This window comes from Prunus mume, linkage group LG7 (assembly GCF_029339155.1).
Source record: "Prunus mume cultivar Tortuosa linkage group LG7, ASM2933915v1, whole genome shotgun sequence".
Taxonomy (NCBI): Eukaryota; Viridiplantae; Streptophyta; class Magnoliopsida; order Rosales; family Rosaceae; genus Prunus; species Prunus mume.
In genome coordinates, this window is record NC_142704.1 from 3360843 (window position 1) to 3375511 (window position 14669).

The window sequence follows — 14669 nt, forward strand, 5'->3', positions numbered from 1 at the left end:
ATTTTGTTCGGAAGTTGAGAGAATCCTCTCCGCAGGCCAAGAAGATCCAATCGGGGCATTGGTGTTGATCCAACGAAATTGACCTAGAGGATCAAATTTCTCGAATCAATTACGTAATCATATTTTAATGACACATGATGTAATTAGTGGTGTGTAAAAAATAATTTTTAAAGGCCAATATGAGCGAATCTAGTAGTGATATTTGTAAAAATATACTGATTTAACTAATATGTGGGAGATCAATTAAAGTTGATTATGCTAGGTAAATTTATCAAAAATGATACTCCAATCTTATACATCAAATAAAATAAAATAAAATAATAAAAAAATTAAAAAAGAACACTAGTTTGTAAATTATATTTCCAGCCAACCTACTTCCAAGCCCAGCTCAATCCAACAAATAAAACCTTTTTTTTTTTGTGGAGAAAAATCCATAAAACAATTTTAAATGATTTTTAGTTAACTGTAGTCGTTTTTGGTCCCTATAATTTGCCACTTTTACCATTTTATTTTGGGACCAAAATGCCCCTTCACAATTAACAGAAGTTATATTTTGACAGAAATTGGAATTTGTCCTTGAATTGCTTAAATTGAAAATCATAGAGACAAAATTAATCAAATTAAAACAACAAATACCAAAATGATAAAAATGACAAATTACAAGGACCAAAATCACTTTTTACCTTTCATTTAACACATTTCTCATCTCACGTTGTCCAATCTCATATGATTTTGTCATTTCATCTAAAAAGTAAAAATTTAACAGTTAAAATATATTTTTAAAAGTCAAGTAAAGAAAAGAAAATAAATTATACATGTGTATTATTGAAGGAAAATACTAAAAAAAATTAATACAAATTTATAAATAAACTCAATTCTAGACATGTATTTATAAAAAAAACAAAAGCACTATTTAAACATAGAAACACACCCAAAATTAACCCCAAAGTCAACTTTTTGGGTGTGTTTATAAATGGGTTTTGAGTGTGTGTAATGATGGATTTTGGATGTGTTTATATATTTAAATAGTGCTTGAGTTTTTTTATAATTTCAACCTTCTATTTTGGGTGTTTTAGTGAAACCCCCAAAAAATAAAGAAGCCATTGTAGAAGCAAAGCAAAAATATTCGCATTTGGATTGGAGGGAACGGAATTTAGTCATTTGATCTGTGAACTCACCCCTCAATAGGGGCTCAATATGGCGGGAAAATGTCCTTATAGTCCTTACCACATATAATATCCCTAGCCCTCTGCCTCTTCTCTCTCTCTTCGAACCCCTCTCTTCTGCTTCAATCTCACACCCACATCGTCATTCTCGTCTACGTCTGAGTGCCCTAAGACACCTGCCCCAACAAATTGGTACTTTTTCTCGAAAACTCACTTCCCCATTTCGTCTAGGGTTTACTGTTCTAGGTTGTATTCTTTCCTTACTTGCAATTGTTGATTAATTTCTTGACTGAAATTTTTGTTTTTCAAATTGGGTTTTGGGTACAGAGGTTTTGCGCTGAAGCAAATTGATTGTCTTTGTGCAGATGGACAGTGCGTTTGAGGATGAGGCTGAACACACCGTTTCAATCCAAGAGTATCTCAAGGATGTTGAGGATCAGGAACTGGTTTGCCTCTTTTTATCATAATCAGTTACCAATTTGTCCAAAGTGTTTTACTTTTGTAAGATGTCAGTGAAATTAAATGGGTTTAAATGTTGCATTTTACCATTTATGGTGTTTTGAAGACAATACTAGGTTTAATCTTGAACAGAGTTGTTATAATGAGCTAAGCAGGTTTTAAATGGATAAGCAATCCATTCTAGGTTCGATTGGCTTAAGGGTTATGTAACTTCTCTGCGATTGAGTTGTCCTTTCAAGATTGAAGATTTCGTGAATATACATACTTGCTTGGTTGGACAGCTAACTTCATGCTTAACAATATTTAAGATATTTCTTGTAACAGAAAAATTAGTAAATGTTGAAAGTGCGAATATGAAAAGAAAATAAATTTTGCAAGTGGGGATTAAGTTGCAAAGAATTACTACTTCTGGGGTTGTAAACAAGCCCAAATAAGGTAAAGTTAGTAGTCTGAAAGCTTTTTGAGAGTTTGAGTTAGGCACAACTACCCTGGACTGGCTCACAAGTCCTGATTAAGTTAACAAAGGTCATGATTGGTCCTCTTGCACACAGAAGATTGAGCTCAGCTCATTCAAAATGTATTTAATTGTTCAACTGGCCGAAGGGTTGGTGACCAAATATTTGATTTTTTGAGGGATGGCAGAAGATCTGAGGAAGGATTAAATCAAATAGTGATGGATTGTGAAAATGAAACATAGATTAATAGTTCGTCTTTGGGGAACTCTATTCCTAATTCCAGAATTCCCAGTTCTTCTACTTTTTTCAGACTGATTAATTTGATGTTTAGTCTTGTCCCATTTAACTAATCAGCTTTAAAACAATGTCTTGTTTATACATTTGTTTAATCAATGAACCAAGCCAAATCTTTTGAGGAGCAGGAGCAATTATCTTCTGGGACTGCTTGATCCGCCTTCATAATCTTAAATTTGAAAAGAGTATTACAGACTTCAAATAAAACGTTACTATTGCTTTCTAGTTATTTCCTACTTTTTGGTGTTTGATCATTCATAGGAAGCTGATTTGGTTTTGGGAGGCGATGAAGGCAAGGAGTGTACCTACAATAATGGTTATATGAAGAGGCAAGCAATTTTCTCATGCTTGACTTGCACCCCGGACGGGAATGCTGGGGTTTGCACAGCTTGCAGCTTGTCTTGCCATGATGGCCATGAGGTATTTTGATATTCTTACCAATGGTAAATATTTATGTTAAGTTAATCAAATAAGGCTTTGCAATTTTTGTTTTCATTTCTTATATCACTTATTCAGTGGTCTATGTTCTTTTGGGTTCTGGTATTCTTGGTGTGTTATTTCTACTGCTTTAAATGTTTTATACTTTTTCAAGTTTGTTATGTCTTGATGTATTAGTGCCTAAATCTAATGATGGCCTTTCTTATTACTTGGAGAAGATTGTAGAACTATGGACCAAGAGAAATTTTAGATGTGATTGTGGAAATTCAAAATTTGGAGAATTCTTCTGCAAGCTTTTTCCAAATAAAGATGTGGAAAATGTTGAGAATTCGTACAACCATAATTTCAAGGGTTCATACTGCACCTGCGGTCGCCCCTATCCTGATCCCGATGTTGAAGACCAAGTAGAGATGATACAGTGCTGTGTGTGTGAGGACTGGTTCCATGAGGAACATATCGGCCTTGACTCTTCTGATGAGGTTGGTAGCTTGGGCTATTTACATATTTGACATGTTTTATACTCCTTTTGTTTCCTTTTGTAGGCGATATATCTACATCATGTTTTCTCCTACTATTAGGCAAGGCATGTTTCCTATCCAAGTGGTGTAATTTATACAATGGTACTGGGTTTTGGGTCATGCTGTCAGTTTGAACGGCCAGTATTTATGATGAGTCTTACAATTTCTCACCTTTTGTGCTGATTAATCGTCATCGGTAACAGCAAATCAAATATTTTAGGGCCCATTTTATACTGCTGCTGCTTGTATTTTAGCTATGATATCAGTTCAGGGGGTATACTCTGATGCTGTTCCTTATCAGTTGGTAATGGCTTTCCATCAGTTTGGAGGAAAGTTGATCAACGTAATGATAATTTTAATATAGTTGTACTAGATTGCTAAATCCTCACTTTGAAGTACTTTAGCCACTCTAAATCTTGAAGGTAGTCTTCCTGCTTTTGTAATAAGGATTTTAGATCTTTTGTGAGAATTTGAAATTTAGTATGAAGACTTATCTTACTATTTTTATAGGGTTAGAGTTTACATTTACTTGTAAAAAAGAAATTATCTTTGATCTCTCTCAATTGCGACGATCACATCTAAACTTTTCCAATTTTTAATGGTTGATGTTCTATCCAAGAACCCTGCTTACATTTTACTTGTCCTTGATTGTACTACAGATTCCAAGAGACGAGGAAGGTGAACCTCTATATGAGGATTTTATATGTAAGGGATGCTCTGTAATTTGCTCTTTTTTAAGGCTATATAGTCAAACCATCTTGGCAGCAGGAAGCCAAAAATATTCTTCCGTTAATACTGGCAAGGATAAAGAAGTTTTGGGAGATGTGACTTTTGCTTGTGGATCTGGAAAGCTGGAGAATGATATTTCTCATAGTTCTAATAACATTTCTGAACCTGTGTCTGGTGAGGAGGGTTTGCTCGTTGGAGAAAATTCTGGGAAAAATATAGGTTCTGATCAATGCACGACAGATGCCAATTCACAAGTTACTTGTGTTCTTGGAGTTAATCTGGTGGATGCTTCCCCTGTTTTAGAGTGTAAGCCATTGTTTCTATCAAAAAACTGGAGGGATGCACTCTGCAGGTGTGAAAAGTGCAGTGAATTTTATGAGCAGAAGCATATCAGGTTTTTGCTTGACAAGGAAGACACGATTATGGAGTATGAGAAAATGGCAAAGCAGAAGAGAGAAGAAAAATTGCAGCAACAGGAGGGGGCTGAGTTGACTATGCTCGATAAACTTGGCCATGTAGAGAAAATAGAGATTCTGAATGGCATTGCAGACATGAAAGATGAGCTTCGTTCTTTCCTGGTATGTCCTTGATGATTATAAACTTTAATATTTTTCTGTGCAGTGCTTATATAATCTTAAATCATGTAAGAGACCATTTTAGAGTATGCCCTTTTATAAATACGATTTTAAGTTGTGCTCAAATGTAAGCTGCACAATTTTGCAGGAATCATTTGATCCATCAAAGGCAATCACGTCTGATGATGTCCACCAGGTTTTTGAGAATCTAGCAAAGAAGCGCAGGCGTGTAGAGTAAGTTATTACTGCATCTTTGCTGTGTTAACGTTATTAACCTTCTATGTTTGCTTTTGGAGTTACTTTCGGTTTCAGTAACAGTATTAAAAGCCTTTGCACATCTAGGCTGTTCTAAGTTAGAATGTTCTACTAGTGTCAATGTTACTACCTTGCAGACTTATATCTTAACCTTATGACAATAATTTGAGGTTCTTATGTTCATTTGCTCGACATGAAATGTTTCTATAAGCGACTAGATCATACAATTCTGTATTATTATGTTGCAATCTATGAGGACAAGGTACATGTGTACGTGCTTTCAAAACGTTATGATGTAAGAAAAAGGAACAGTTCGGATTATGAGTTGACGTTGTGGAGCGGGTTCAAACGAGCAGTTAGCGTTTGAGCGCACCTACACAAACAATAAACTCAAATCTGCTGTGAGACTAGATGTTGATTTGTTCCATGGTCTTAATAATTTAAAGCTTGTTTGGCACTTAAGTATTTGGTGGGGCTGAGTAAATCTTGGGGCCATGATTTTCTGATTCACAAATAAATATCCCCATATGAAATGCAGATTTGTCAACACTCTTTAACAGGAGGGGACAAAAGTAGGTTTGGCTTTGGTTTTTAGCCCTCCCTTGGGGACGGAAAATGATTGTATTCATTTGTTTTACAGTTGATCGAGTCTATCCAAAATTAAAAAAGTAGCCATTATCCTACCTAAACTTTGGAGACTGTCGAGTGAGAGGACTAATGTACCGCTGATTAGTGAGAGGACTAATCAAGTATATATTTCATTGAAGATTTGTATAACTTATAGTTTTTTCGGTTGTTAAAAGTGATCTAATTATATTAAACTATTATCATTAGTCGTATAAAAATTCAAACTCACCTTGTATTTTAAACAAGTCAAGATTTTCTCTACGTTTCTTCTGTGCATAGGGTTTTTGTTTTCTTGGGGTGCCATGTGTTTTCGTCATTGGTCGTCATGATGACTTCAACACACCCCCTATTTTTCTTGATTACCAATTATTCAAAACGTAAGCATTCCATCTATTTTTCTTAATAATATTAGAGTCGTGATTGTTAACAAAACAAAACATCTAAATTGTCAAAATTAAAATGGCATGTATCAAATTGTAGGGACCAAGATTGTAATTTGGCCAATATGTTAATGTTTTTCATTTGGGCTATTTACATAATTGGGGTTTCAACTTTCAAGGCTAGTAGATTCTCCAAAGGGGAGGGGGAATGATTCGCGCATTGCATTGCAATTGTAACACATGTTCTATGCGGGGGCTCTCACAAAAGAATTAGATCGGCAATCGCAAAGGACTGCGACTGCCTGACCTAAGATTTCTTTTCAAATTTGTGGCGGCTTTCAAAATAGACAAAGATCTAATCAATTTAACAGAAAATCAACCTTTTTACAGTTGTAAATAAGATTAGTCGATGCTTTATAATAAACCTTAATTACAGTCCTTAGTTTGCTTTACAAAAAAAATATGGAAAAGGGCTCATGATATTTGTGTTCATACCTCTTTTTAAAGAAGAAAAAGCTTGGGTCCTAAACTTTTGCAGACCTAAAGTAATAAAAGTGCTTATTAGGTTGGATTTTAATTACAAAGTGATCAATCATTAAAACAAAATAGAAAATTAGTCACTCTCTAAAGTGAGTGATCTCTAAAAAGAACCATATATCACCACAAAAGTATATGCTTCAATTCTGGAGGGCAGATGTTTTCAACCACAAGCCCCTTTCTCTTGACCCTATGTTTTCAATTCAATTGTAAAAACCAAATCTCAACGTTTCATTGGTGTGCCCTTTCGATTTTCTTCTCCTGCTTTTGAACTTCAATCTCTTTCACCCAAAATTAATTTTTTTTTCTTTAAAGTTGCATTCCACTTTGAAAATAAATATATGAAGTAGGTAAAATTCGTAGACATTTTATACGTAAATTATGGCACATTCACATGCACACTTGGAAATATTGGTATAAAATTCATTTATTTTTATGGTATTTTTCTTTCCATATTATTTTAGTAAAAGGATAATAGAAAAAGAAAAAACTTGCTGAAATAGAGGGAAATTATGACTGGGTAGGCAAAATTATAGAAAAAATAGAAATGGTGTCGGCGTGAGGCTGTCTAATTTTCCATGTATTTTCGTAAATTAAAATCTTTTATATTTTTATGCATCCCACCCCAATCATCCGTGCTTGATGATGCTATAGAAGAAAACAAAAACCCTAGTAGACTATGGAAAAGACAGGACTTGTGGCTATATATCTATTAATTTTGGCACCTTGTATTATAATATCATGGTTTGCAGAAGAGGTTAGGTTATAGCCTTGCTGTATGCCCGTGACATGTCGGGGAATGGGGTCCATGAATTTTGGACATGAAACTTCTGCAGATTCAGCCTACAGATTCCAAGAAATTATGTTCACATTGTCCACGAAAGGGGGAAAACTGTTGTTGCAATATTAGGAAGAAATTGATAACGGAAAATGGGAGTAGAGTAGAAGCAAAAATTCTTATGTACATGTTGGGCTCCGAAAAAAGTGGATGCGAATTCTTCCTAATATTTTCTGTGAGAATCTGGCATAATTCGTTAAACATGTTTAAGCATTTCTCGCTATCAAATTTAGTGCCGTGACAAAGAGGGTTTTTTCTTCTGTTCTTGTTGCGTAGTTTGCATTTTCAAATATTTCAATCAATAATTTGGTGGCTGCAAGTACTTCCCGATTTGGCCGAACTGTGATAAAATGATTATTTGGCCCGTGCCTCCATTGTTTATATGAAGAATAGTAATTTCCATGCGCCGACATATGATTCTGCTCTATCATTGCTCTTTAATCATTAACTTCTGTCATAACCAAAAGAAAAATATTCAAAATAATTTGTATTTAGATGTGAATTAGATCAGTTGATTGTAATAAAATGTCCGTTTTTTTTATAACAAAAATATCGACAACAGTTGCGACTCTTGTGAACGCTTAGCTATGCATTATGCAGCAACTGGGCCTTGAAATGTCACAGGCAGACATATCCATAGGCAGTGACATAAGAATTTTCTGACTTTTAAATTTAGAAGAATCAAAACTCGTGAATGAAACAAGTCTACGTAATCTTTTTCTTTGTTTTTATTTATTTTATTTCTTCCATTTCACACCTATATAAATACTGCTGCTAGCTCCCTTCTCTCATCCATTAAATGCTCTAACTAGCTATACATATGTACCAGCAGCAAAAAGCACTTCAACATTAACCTACTTCTCCATCAAAGCCTGATTTTTCTTGTGTCCAAAACTGGTTTTAATGGTTTTGATTTAAAACAACAAAAAGAGTTGTTCTTAATTATTTTTGTAGCAGACACAACCCAAGACCATGGGAAATTGTGTGGAGACATGCACAGAGAGGCACCAAGGAGAGGATCAAATGCAGCAGCAAAAGGATGAGCAAGAAGAAAGACAAAATGAAATTAGGTTTGTGAAAGAGAGCAATTTGAGCAAAGATGGCAACATAAGGGTGAAGATTGTGTTGACCAAGGAAGAGCTACAGTGGTTGATGATTCAGCTGAAAGATAGAGGAGGGAAGAGCTTGGAAGATGTTTTGGAGGAGATCCAGAGAAGCAGAGCCAAAGTTGAGGAAGGGTGGAAGCCTTCTTTGGAGAGTATCATGGAGTGCCCTGAAGTAAATGAGATGGATAGATGAGTCTCAAAATCCAAACTCTTTTTGTTTTTCTTTGTTTGCAGAGTTTAATTTGGTGTGGGTGATGACCCAATTTTGTAATTAAAATTTTCTAAAATGGTGAGCTCATATGTGGTTTGATATGTAAAACAACTTTCCCTTGCTCTGATCTTGGTTTTCTTTCATATTTTCAATTGGGAATTTGGGATTGTTTATTTTAGTACAAGCGATTGGGTGAGGAGGGGAGTTTACACACAAATATTGATTGGGTATCTGGAGTTTCGAACCTCTACCAATATGAATAAAGATGAAAGAGCTCAACCAACAAAACTATACCAGGAAATTTGAGACTGTATGTGCATGTATATGGCATTTGTCCATGCAAGTAGATAACATGTCCGTACAAATTCAAGTTGAAAAGTGGCTTTTAAATTCTCTTCAAATCTTTATGGTCCAAATTGAAGTTGGCAAGTCCAAGTCGGTTTGCCAGGAAACATACCTTTTTTTTTGTTTTTTGTTTTTTTTGTTTTTGGGGGGGGTGGGTTGGTGTGGGTTGGTTCCTTTTCTGAAGATTATTGGTGTTTTTAGGTAGCATTTTCCAAAGTTTTCTTATGCATACTCGTTAAATTTAAATCCAGAGAGTTTGATTCAATAAAATCTCATATATTTTCCCATGTTTATAAGAGCCAGTGAAATTCAGAAATCTGTGAAGTATTTGCTACCTTTCAATCATCCCGCACTAGTGGAAGTTGATGTTGAAAAAAAAAAAAGTAAAAAGGTATATATATTTCGATACTCCATCAAACCATAAATCAAATCAACTTGGTGTATATATATATATAGTAGCCTGGGGTCCCCAAAGTTGAAGTGAGCACCTAACTGCATGTGGGGATTGAATTATTTATGGATGGTTAGTCTAAAACCAGCTTATGACTAATGAAACATGGTGTGTCTCACAAGTGTTTAACTACCATTTTGCCGCATGCATTAACTCCATACAGAGACTTGCAGCCCATTTCAACCCCACAAACTTCTAACATGTTGACATACAGATCACAGAACACCATGGAAAACCTGTGGCCTTCATTCACGCTTGACCTCTTGCCAAACTGAAGTTAATAGCCAGAAGAAAATCAAGTAACCAATAATATTATCTAGGCATTGAATTTCATTCATAGTAATCTCTCACAACAGAAACACTAGCTGGCTCTAATTTGAGTGACAGTGACACCCTACAAGTTGAGGTTTAGGCAACCCAAACCAGACAGATTCTTGTTTTTTTTAACCTAAGGCCCATACACCTGAAAGAAATCATAGGCCAGATATCTCATGATGTTTTGCATATCCAAACCATCATTGGGTAAGTTGGGATCCAATTAGTGGCAAAGCCCTATTCAAAAACTGTGGTGAGATTTCAATTGCTGAATTACATAATACATGCAAATTGGTGATGTGCGGAGGTTAACGTGCAAGACCATCTATAACAGAAGAAAAAAATATATTGGGGACCAGATGTGACAATTTCGTGTATCGCAGAGACGTTTTGCGATAAAAAAAACTCATAAAAAGAAAGAAAACCGAACACCCTTTCTAAACAGTTTTGAGAGTGGAAATTACAGTTTAAGCCTGCAACTAGGCCTATATACATCTGAGGACAAACCTATGTAAACTATATAAACGATAGAAAAGGACATCTTCGCCTAAAGTACCAATGAATAAAGTGGGGACCTTGATACTGTAATTGAGTAAATTATAACTTTCATTAGATCCAACGAAAACTGCATCGTATCAGAACATAATCATCAGGTAATTACAAATGACATATTTCAAGTGAAATTTCACATGCTAATTTGCTAGTACTACGTACTGAAGGCCAAAAAAAATTAACCAATACTCCCAAGTATGTAAAAATATTTGCTGTCAGTATTCTTCAGGGATGGTCTTCAGAACTGCCGGACCAGCACCACAGCAAGCGACTGGTGACGGGTCAATACTAACACGATCCGTTGGAATCTGCGCAAGCGCACAAGTTACATCCTTGAATTCGAGAACCCCTCCATTTTTGCACTTGGAAAGCATTTGTGCCGCTTCTTGCTTCGTCATCTTAATCTTTACTCTGATCACTTCTCCTTTCTCCTCAGCTGCACTGCCATAGCTTGATCTCCCCCCACAAAGTTTCCCATCTTCCAATTCCCTGTTGATCAGTGGCTCTGAACTATCAAAGCAAGTACTGCCATTCATCTTTTGCTTCTTTGAAAATGGCTTCTTACTTAACTCATCTCTGCATATAAAATTTTTTACATTGGTTTTCTCAAGTTCTAGCATGGCGTCTATTATTTTGATCCTATTGAACAAAGAAAGGAAAGAGCTCAACATTTTTATGAGAGAGAGATAGAGAGATAGATAGATAGATAGATAGATAGATGATGCATAATGAAGTTGAGGATATGTGTATATATAGCAATTAATTGATCATATAGATGAGACAGAGATAGCATGGAGTGTAAGATGGGGTAGGGCCTGGGTGGGCAAAAATTTCTGCGAGTGCATCATGATTCGTGAGGCGTGCACAAAGTCTCTCTACCAGTCATCCTCTAGTGGTAGACTATCTCAAGACTAAGGGGACCCCGAAGTACAAGCAAAACAAATGTTGCAGTAGAGACACATTTTGGAATTGGTCAATGCTCTTTTTTTCTTTTTTCTTTTTTTAAGAAGGAATTGGTCAATGCTCTTTTTTTTTAATGAAAGAATTGGTCAATTCTCTTTGTGTCTTTTTCTACTCGATTTCTAATTTCCCTCCTCGTAGATAAATTAGAATAATTTAGAATATCACTTTATCAAAATAAAAATAAAAATTGTAAGTTCAATACACTTAATTCTTAAAATCTTAACTTATGTATAAAAACAGGGGAGATTCACTATTATACCTAATATAGGAGCCCAAATTATTATATATATAAAAAACCATATATGAAATGAACTTTAGAAACACACCCAAAACTCATTTACAACATAACAAAAGGGTTTTTAACTTCTTTTAAATTATAAATTTGCCATTAATTTCTTAAAACAAACCAAACTCTAAAACCTCATAAAAAAGACCAAAACACTCAATAGGGCATCAAAAGTAATTTAATAATCAAAATAAAATTCAATAGGGCCAACTCTCATTTTTTTGGGTTTTTTTTTTTTTGGTTTGTTTATAGAAATTAAATTGTGTAGGATTTATCTATAGTATTAGTATTAAGAATGCGTACATAACTAAATATATCTAAAAACAATAATCCAAGATGGGACGGGTGCCCTCAAACTTGTTTGGCTTGTTTTCATTCCTAACAGCTCATGTTTTTTGGGGCTCTAAAACACGTTGCCACAATTAGTTGGAGAATAAAATTTGTAGTTAGTGCAGAGTAAGTTCTGATATTTTAGTCAGGTTTTATGCGTTGAAAACAAAAGCAATCTAGCTTATAAGCAATCTAGCTTATAGGATAATCGAACCTGGAAATTCAATTTCGCGTGATAGAACGTTTTAACCATGACCAAAGATGGAGATTTCAGTTTTCAAAACCAAACTGTTAAATATCAGTGACGCTCATAAACTTTAATTAGTCATCTGGAAGAAGTATATATGTGATTGAAATTGATCATGGTGTCTTGTCTTCTGCGATTCTCAATACGCGCTTTGGATAGTCTTGCGAATTGTAAGGCAGACTTGACTGGTCAATGCATTTGATCTCAGCACCTAAACTTCCAACTATTGGCATCTTGAAAAACTACAAAAATCGTAATGTCAATTAACTTGAAGAAAGGGGCACGATGAGGTTCAACATCAACACAATTAAGTGGTTTGTTCTCACTCAAGCCACCTAGCTCATATTTGGGACTCTTGAATTATTCAAAGTAACGATTTCTTCTTTTTTCATTCAAGAGCAAAAGAGTAAAAGAGTCAAATTATTGTCGTGAATGTGAGAATAAACTATCTACAACTATAGTAGTTGAATCATCTAATAACACAAAATTCTTAATATTGATTTATGAATTATTAGAAATCTTGTTGGAATCCAATAAATTACAACGAAAAAAGTCACCAACACTAACAATAATAATTAGACATAAGTTGCATGCAGGGACGGCCCATAGGCATGGCTAACCTGGGCTACATCCCAAGTGGTTTTTTTTTCCCAAGCAATAAAAAAAATTATAGCCTAGCCAATTGAAAAAGCTACTATCCTAAGGAATTCCTTGATGTGCATGTGGAGAATATAATGGAGAAAAGGAAAGCTGCACATCTCTATACATCGGGAAAAAAAAGAATACACAGCCAGAGGAAAAAAAGAAAGAAAAGTAGAAGAAATTGTTTATGTCCCCTTTTAACTAGGTGTATTATTATTTGTTGTTATTAATGAAATTACATTATCGGGTCAAGTTTTCCATTTACTTAGTATGTTTATATGTAAGTTAAATTTAGCTTAATTCAAATTCGAAATCCTGAGTCCGTTCCTGGTTGCATGGTCAAGCCAACAAGCCACCTATCCCGTACTTAACAAAGAGATCACAACGGTTAATTCGAATTGATATTGAATAATAAAACAAATATTGAAAAGGATACTTTGTTTCTAATATACTCTTCATCCTCTTCCTCTGGCTTTCTAACCATCCAATGAGAAATACCCATCGATCAAAGTTCAAACCCCTCCCAATCCTTTCAGAAGTTGAAACAATAATAAAGCCCAAATTGGCACTCTTCCACCGTCAAGGGTTAATCTAGCACTGAAACCCTTTGATCTCACTGGTTTTGGCTTGAAGTCAAACAAACACGAACACAAACAAAACAACTCTCTCCCTCCCTCTCAATTCCTAAACTAATTTCCAAAATAAATTAGGGACTATTTGGTATTCAACTTGAATCAAACTTTTTAAACTCAAAAATAAATTTTGAGTCCAACAAAGAAAGCATGTTTGGTAGCCCTATTTTTAAAAACTCAAACTTAAGAACAACTAAAAAAACACTTCAATTATTAAAAACAAAAAATATATGTTTTTTCATTTTTTTTTTCTAACAACCCACAAATTCTCAAATTTTAAAAATTTGAAAAGAGTTTTCAAGTTGCATATCAAACACATTTTTGAATTTTAAAAATATATTTAAGAACTTGTTTTAAAAAAAAAAAAATCAAAATTCTTGAGTTCCCTATTTGAATAGGATACCAAACGGCCCTCTTAGTAATTCTTTTAGTTGGTGAAGAAACGCATAACATATTCTTCAAAGATCAATCCAAAAAATATTAATCAATTCTGTTATGTTCCTCGTGTTTCTCGATAAACAAAAAAGTCAAATATAATTAGAATTTGGGAGAAGGGGAAGAAAAGAAACAGACCTAATTTCCAAGAAAATTGTTAATGTGAATGAAGACCCAAACAGGATCAATAAGCCCGTGAAACTGCAGAGAGTTATAAAAATACAAATAAAAATAAAAACTTTTTTTATTTTCATTATTTTTAATATTTGTTGTTCTGAAATTTGAACCATGAGTTAACGGGCGTTATCTCTATGTTTAGTATGAGTATAGGTGGCGAAATATTAAGAAAGAAACAGGAGGGCACAGGAAAATTAAACTCCTAATAAATGGACCAAAAAAAAAACAAGTGATTGTATTTTATTCAATTTTTTTTTTTTTTTTTAAAACCAAAAGTGATTGTCCAACTAAGCAATAATGACTCTAAAATTAAATATTGCGACTATCATGGATCGATCCATTATTACAACCAAATCTCATATAGGATGGCTTGACTCCTTAAGATTAAGGAAGAGGTCCTCCTTAAAACCAATGCGGTTTTGACATTTGTCAAATTGTAAAAATATTTATAAAGTTTCAACAAAAAAAAAAAAATATTAAAACAATTTAGCACGTGTCAAAAACAGATTGGTTCTAAGGAGGAATTCCTGCTTAATTTTTAGGAGCCAAGTGTTTTCCATCTCAAATATGCCTTATAGTTTAGCAATATCTAGAAATTATCAGTAATAAATTAATAATGGGAAAAAATTAGTACATATCAGAAGGAAAAAAAGCTGAGAGGATGACTAGATTGACCAATTCAATCACGTATCTAAACTGCCAAAGC

General features: G+C 34.3%; 3 protein-coding genes across 4 annotated transcripts; 2 read left to right on the forward strand and 1 right to left on the reverse strand.

The window, feature by feature from the left end:
• The first annotated feature begins 1216 nt into the window (after positions 1-1216).
• LOC148915238 (PHD finger protein-like protein) lies at positions 1217-5081 on the forward strand. 2 transcript variants are annotated; one of them, XM_089041635.1, is made up of 6 exons: positions 1217-1358; positions 1532-1612; positions 2636-2794; positions 3031-3291; positions 3990-4637; positions 4783-5081. In XM_089041635.1, the coding sequence occupies exons 2-6, from the start codon at positions 1532-1534 to the stop codon at positions 4870-4872; spliced, it is 1239 nt and encodes a 412-aa protein (XP_088897761.1). In that variant the 5' UTR covers positions 1217-1358; the 3' UTR covers positions 4873-5081. The 2 variants fall into 2 exon arrangements, with proteins under 2 accessions (XP_088897761.1, XP_088897762.1); XM_089041636.1 differs by having other exon boundaries at positions 1220-1358; positions 1494-1612.
• A 2928-nt stretch (positions 5082-8009) lies between these two features.
• LOC148915239 (uncharacterized) lies at positions 8010-8715 on the forward strand. Its single transcript, XM_089055621.1, has one exon. The coding sequence runs from the start codon at positions 8244-8246 to the stop codon at positions 8568-8570; it is 327 nt and encodes a 108-aa protein (XP_088911747.1). The 5' UTR covers positions 8010-8243; the 3' UTR covers positions 8571-8715.
• A 1572-nt stretch (positions 8716-10287) lies between these two features.
• On the reverse strand, positions 10288-10983 carry LOC103337640 (uncharacterized). The gene has a single exon (XM_008240808.3). It carries the CDS (start codon positions 10920-10922, stop codon positions 10467-10469), a length of 456 nt encoding a protein of 151 aa, XP_008239030.2. The 5' UTR covers positions 10923-10983; the 3' UTR covers positions 10288-10466.
• Positions 10984-14669: the final 3686 nt, after the last annotated feature.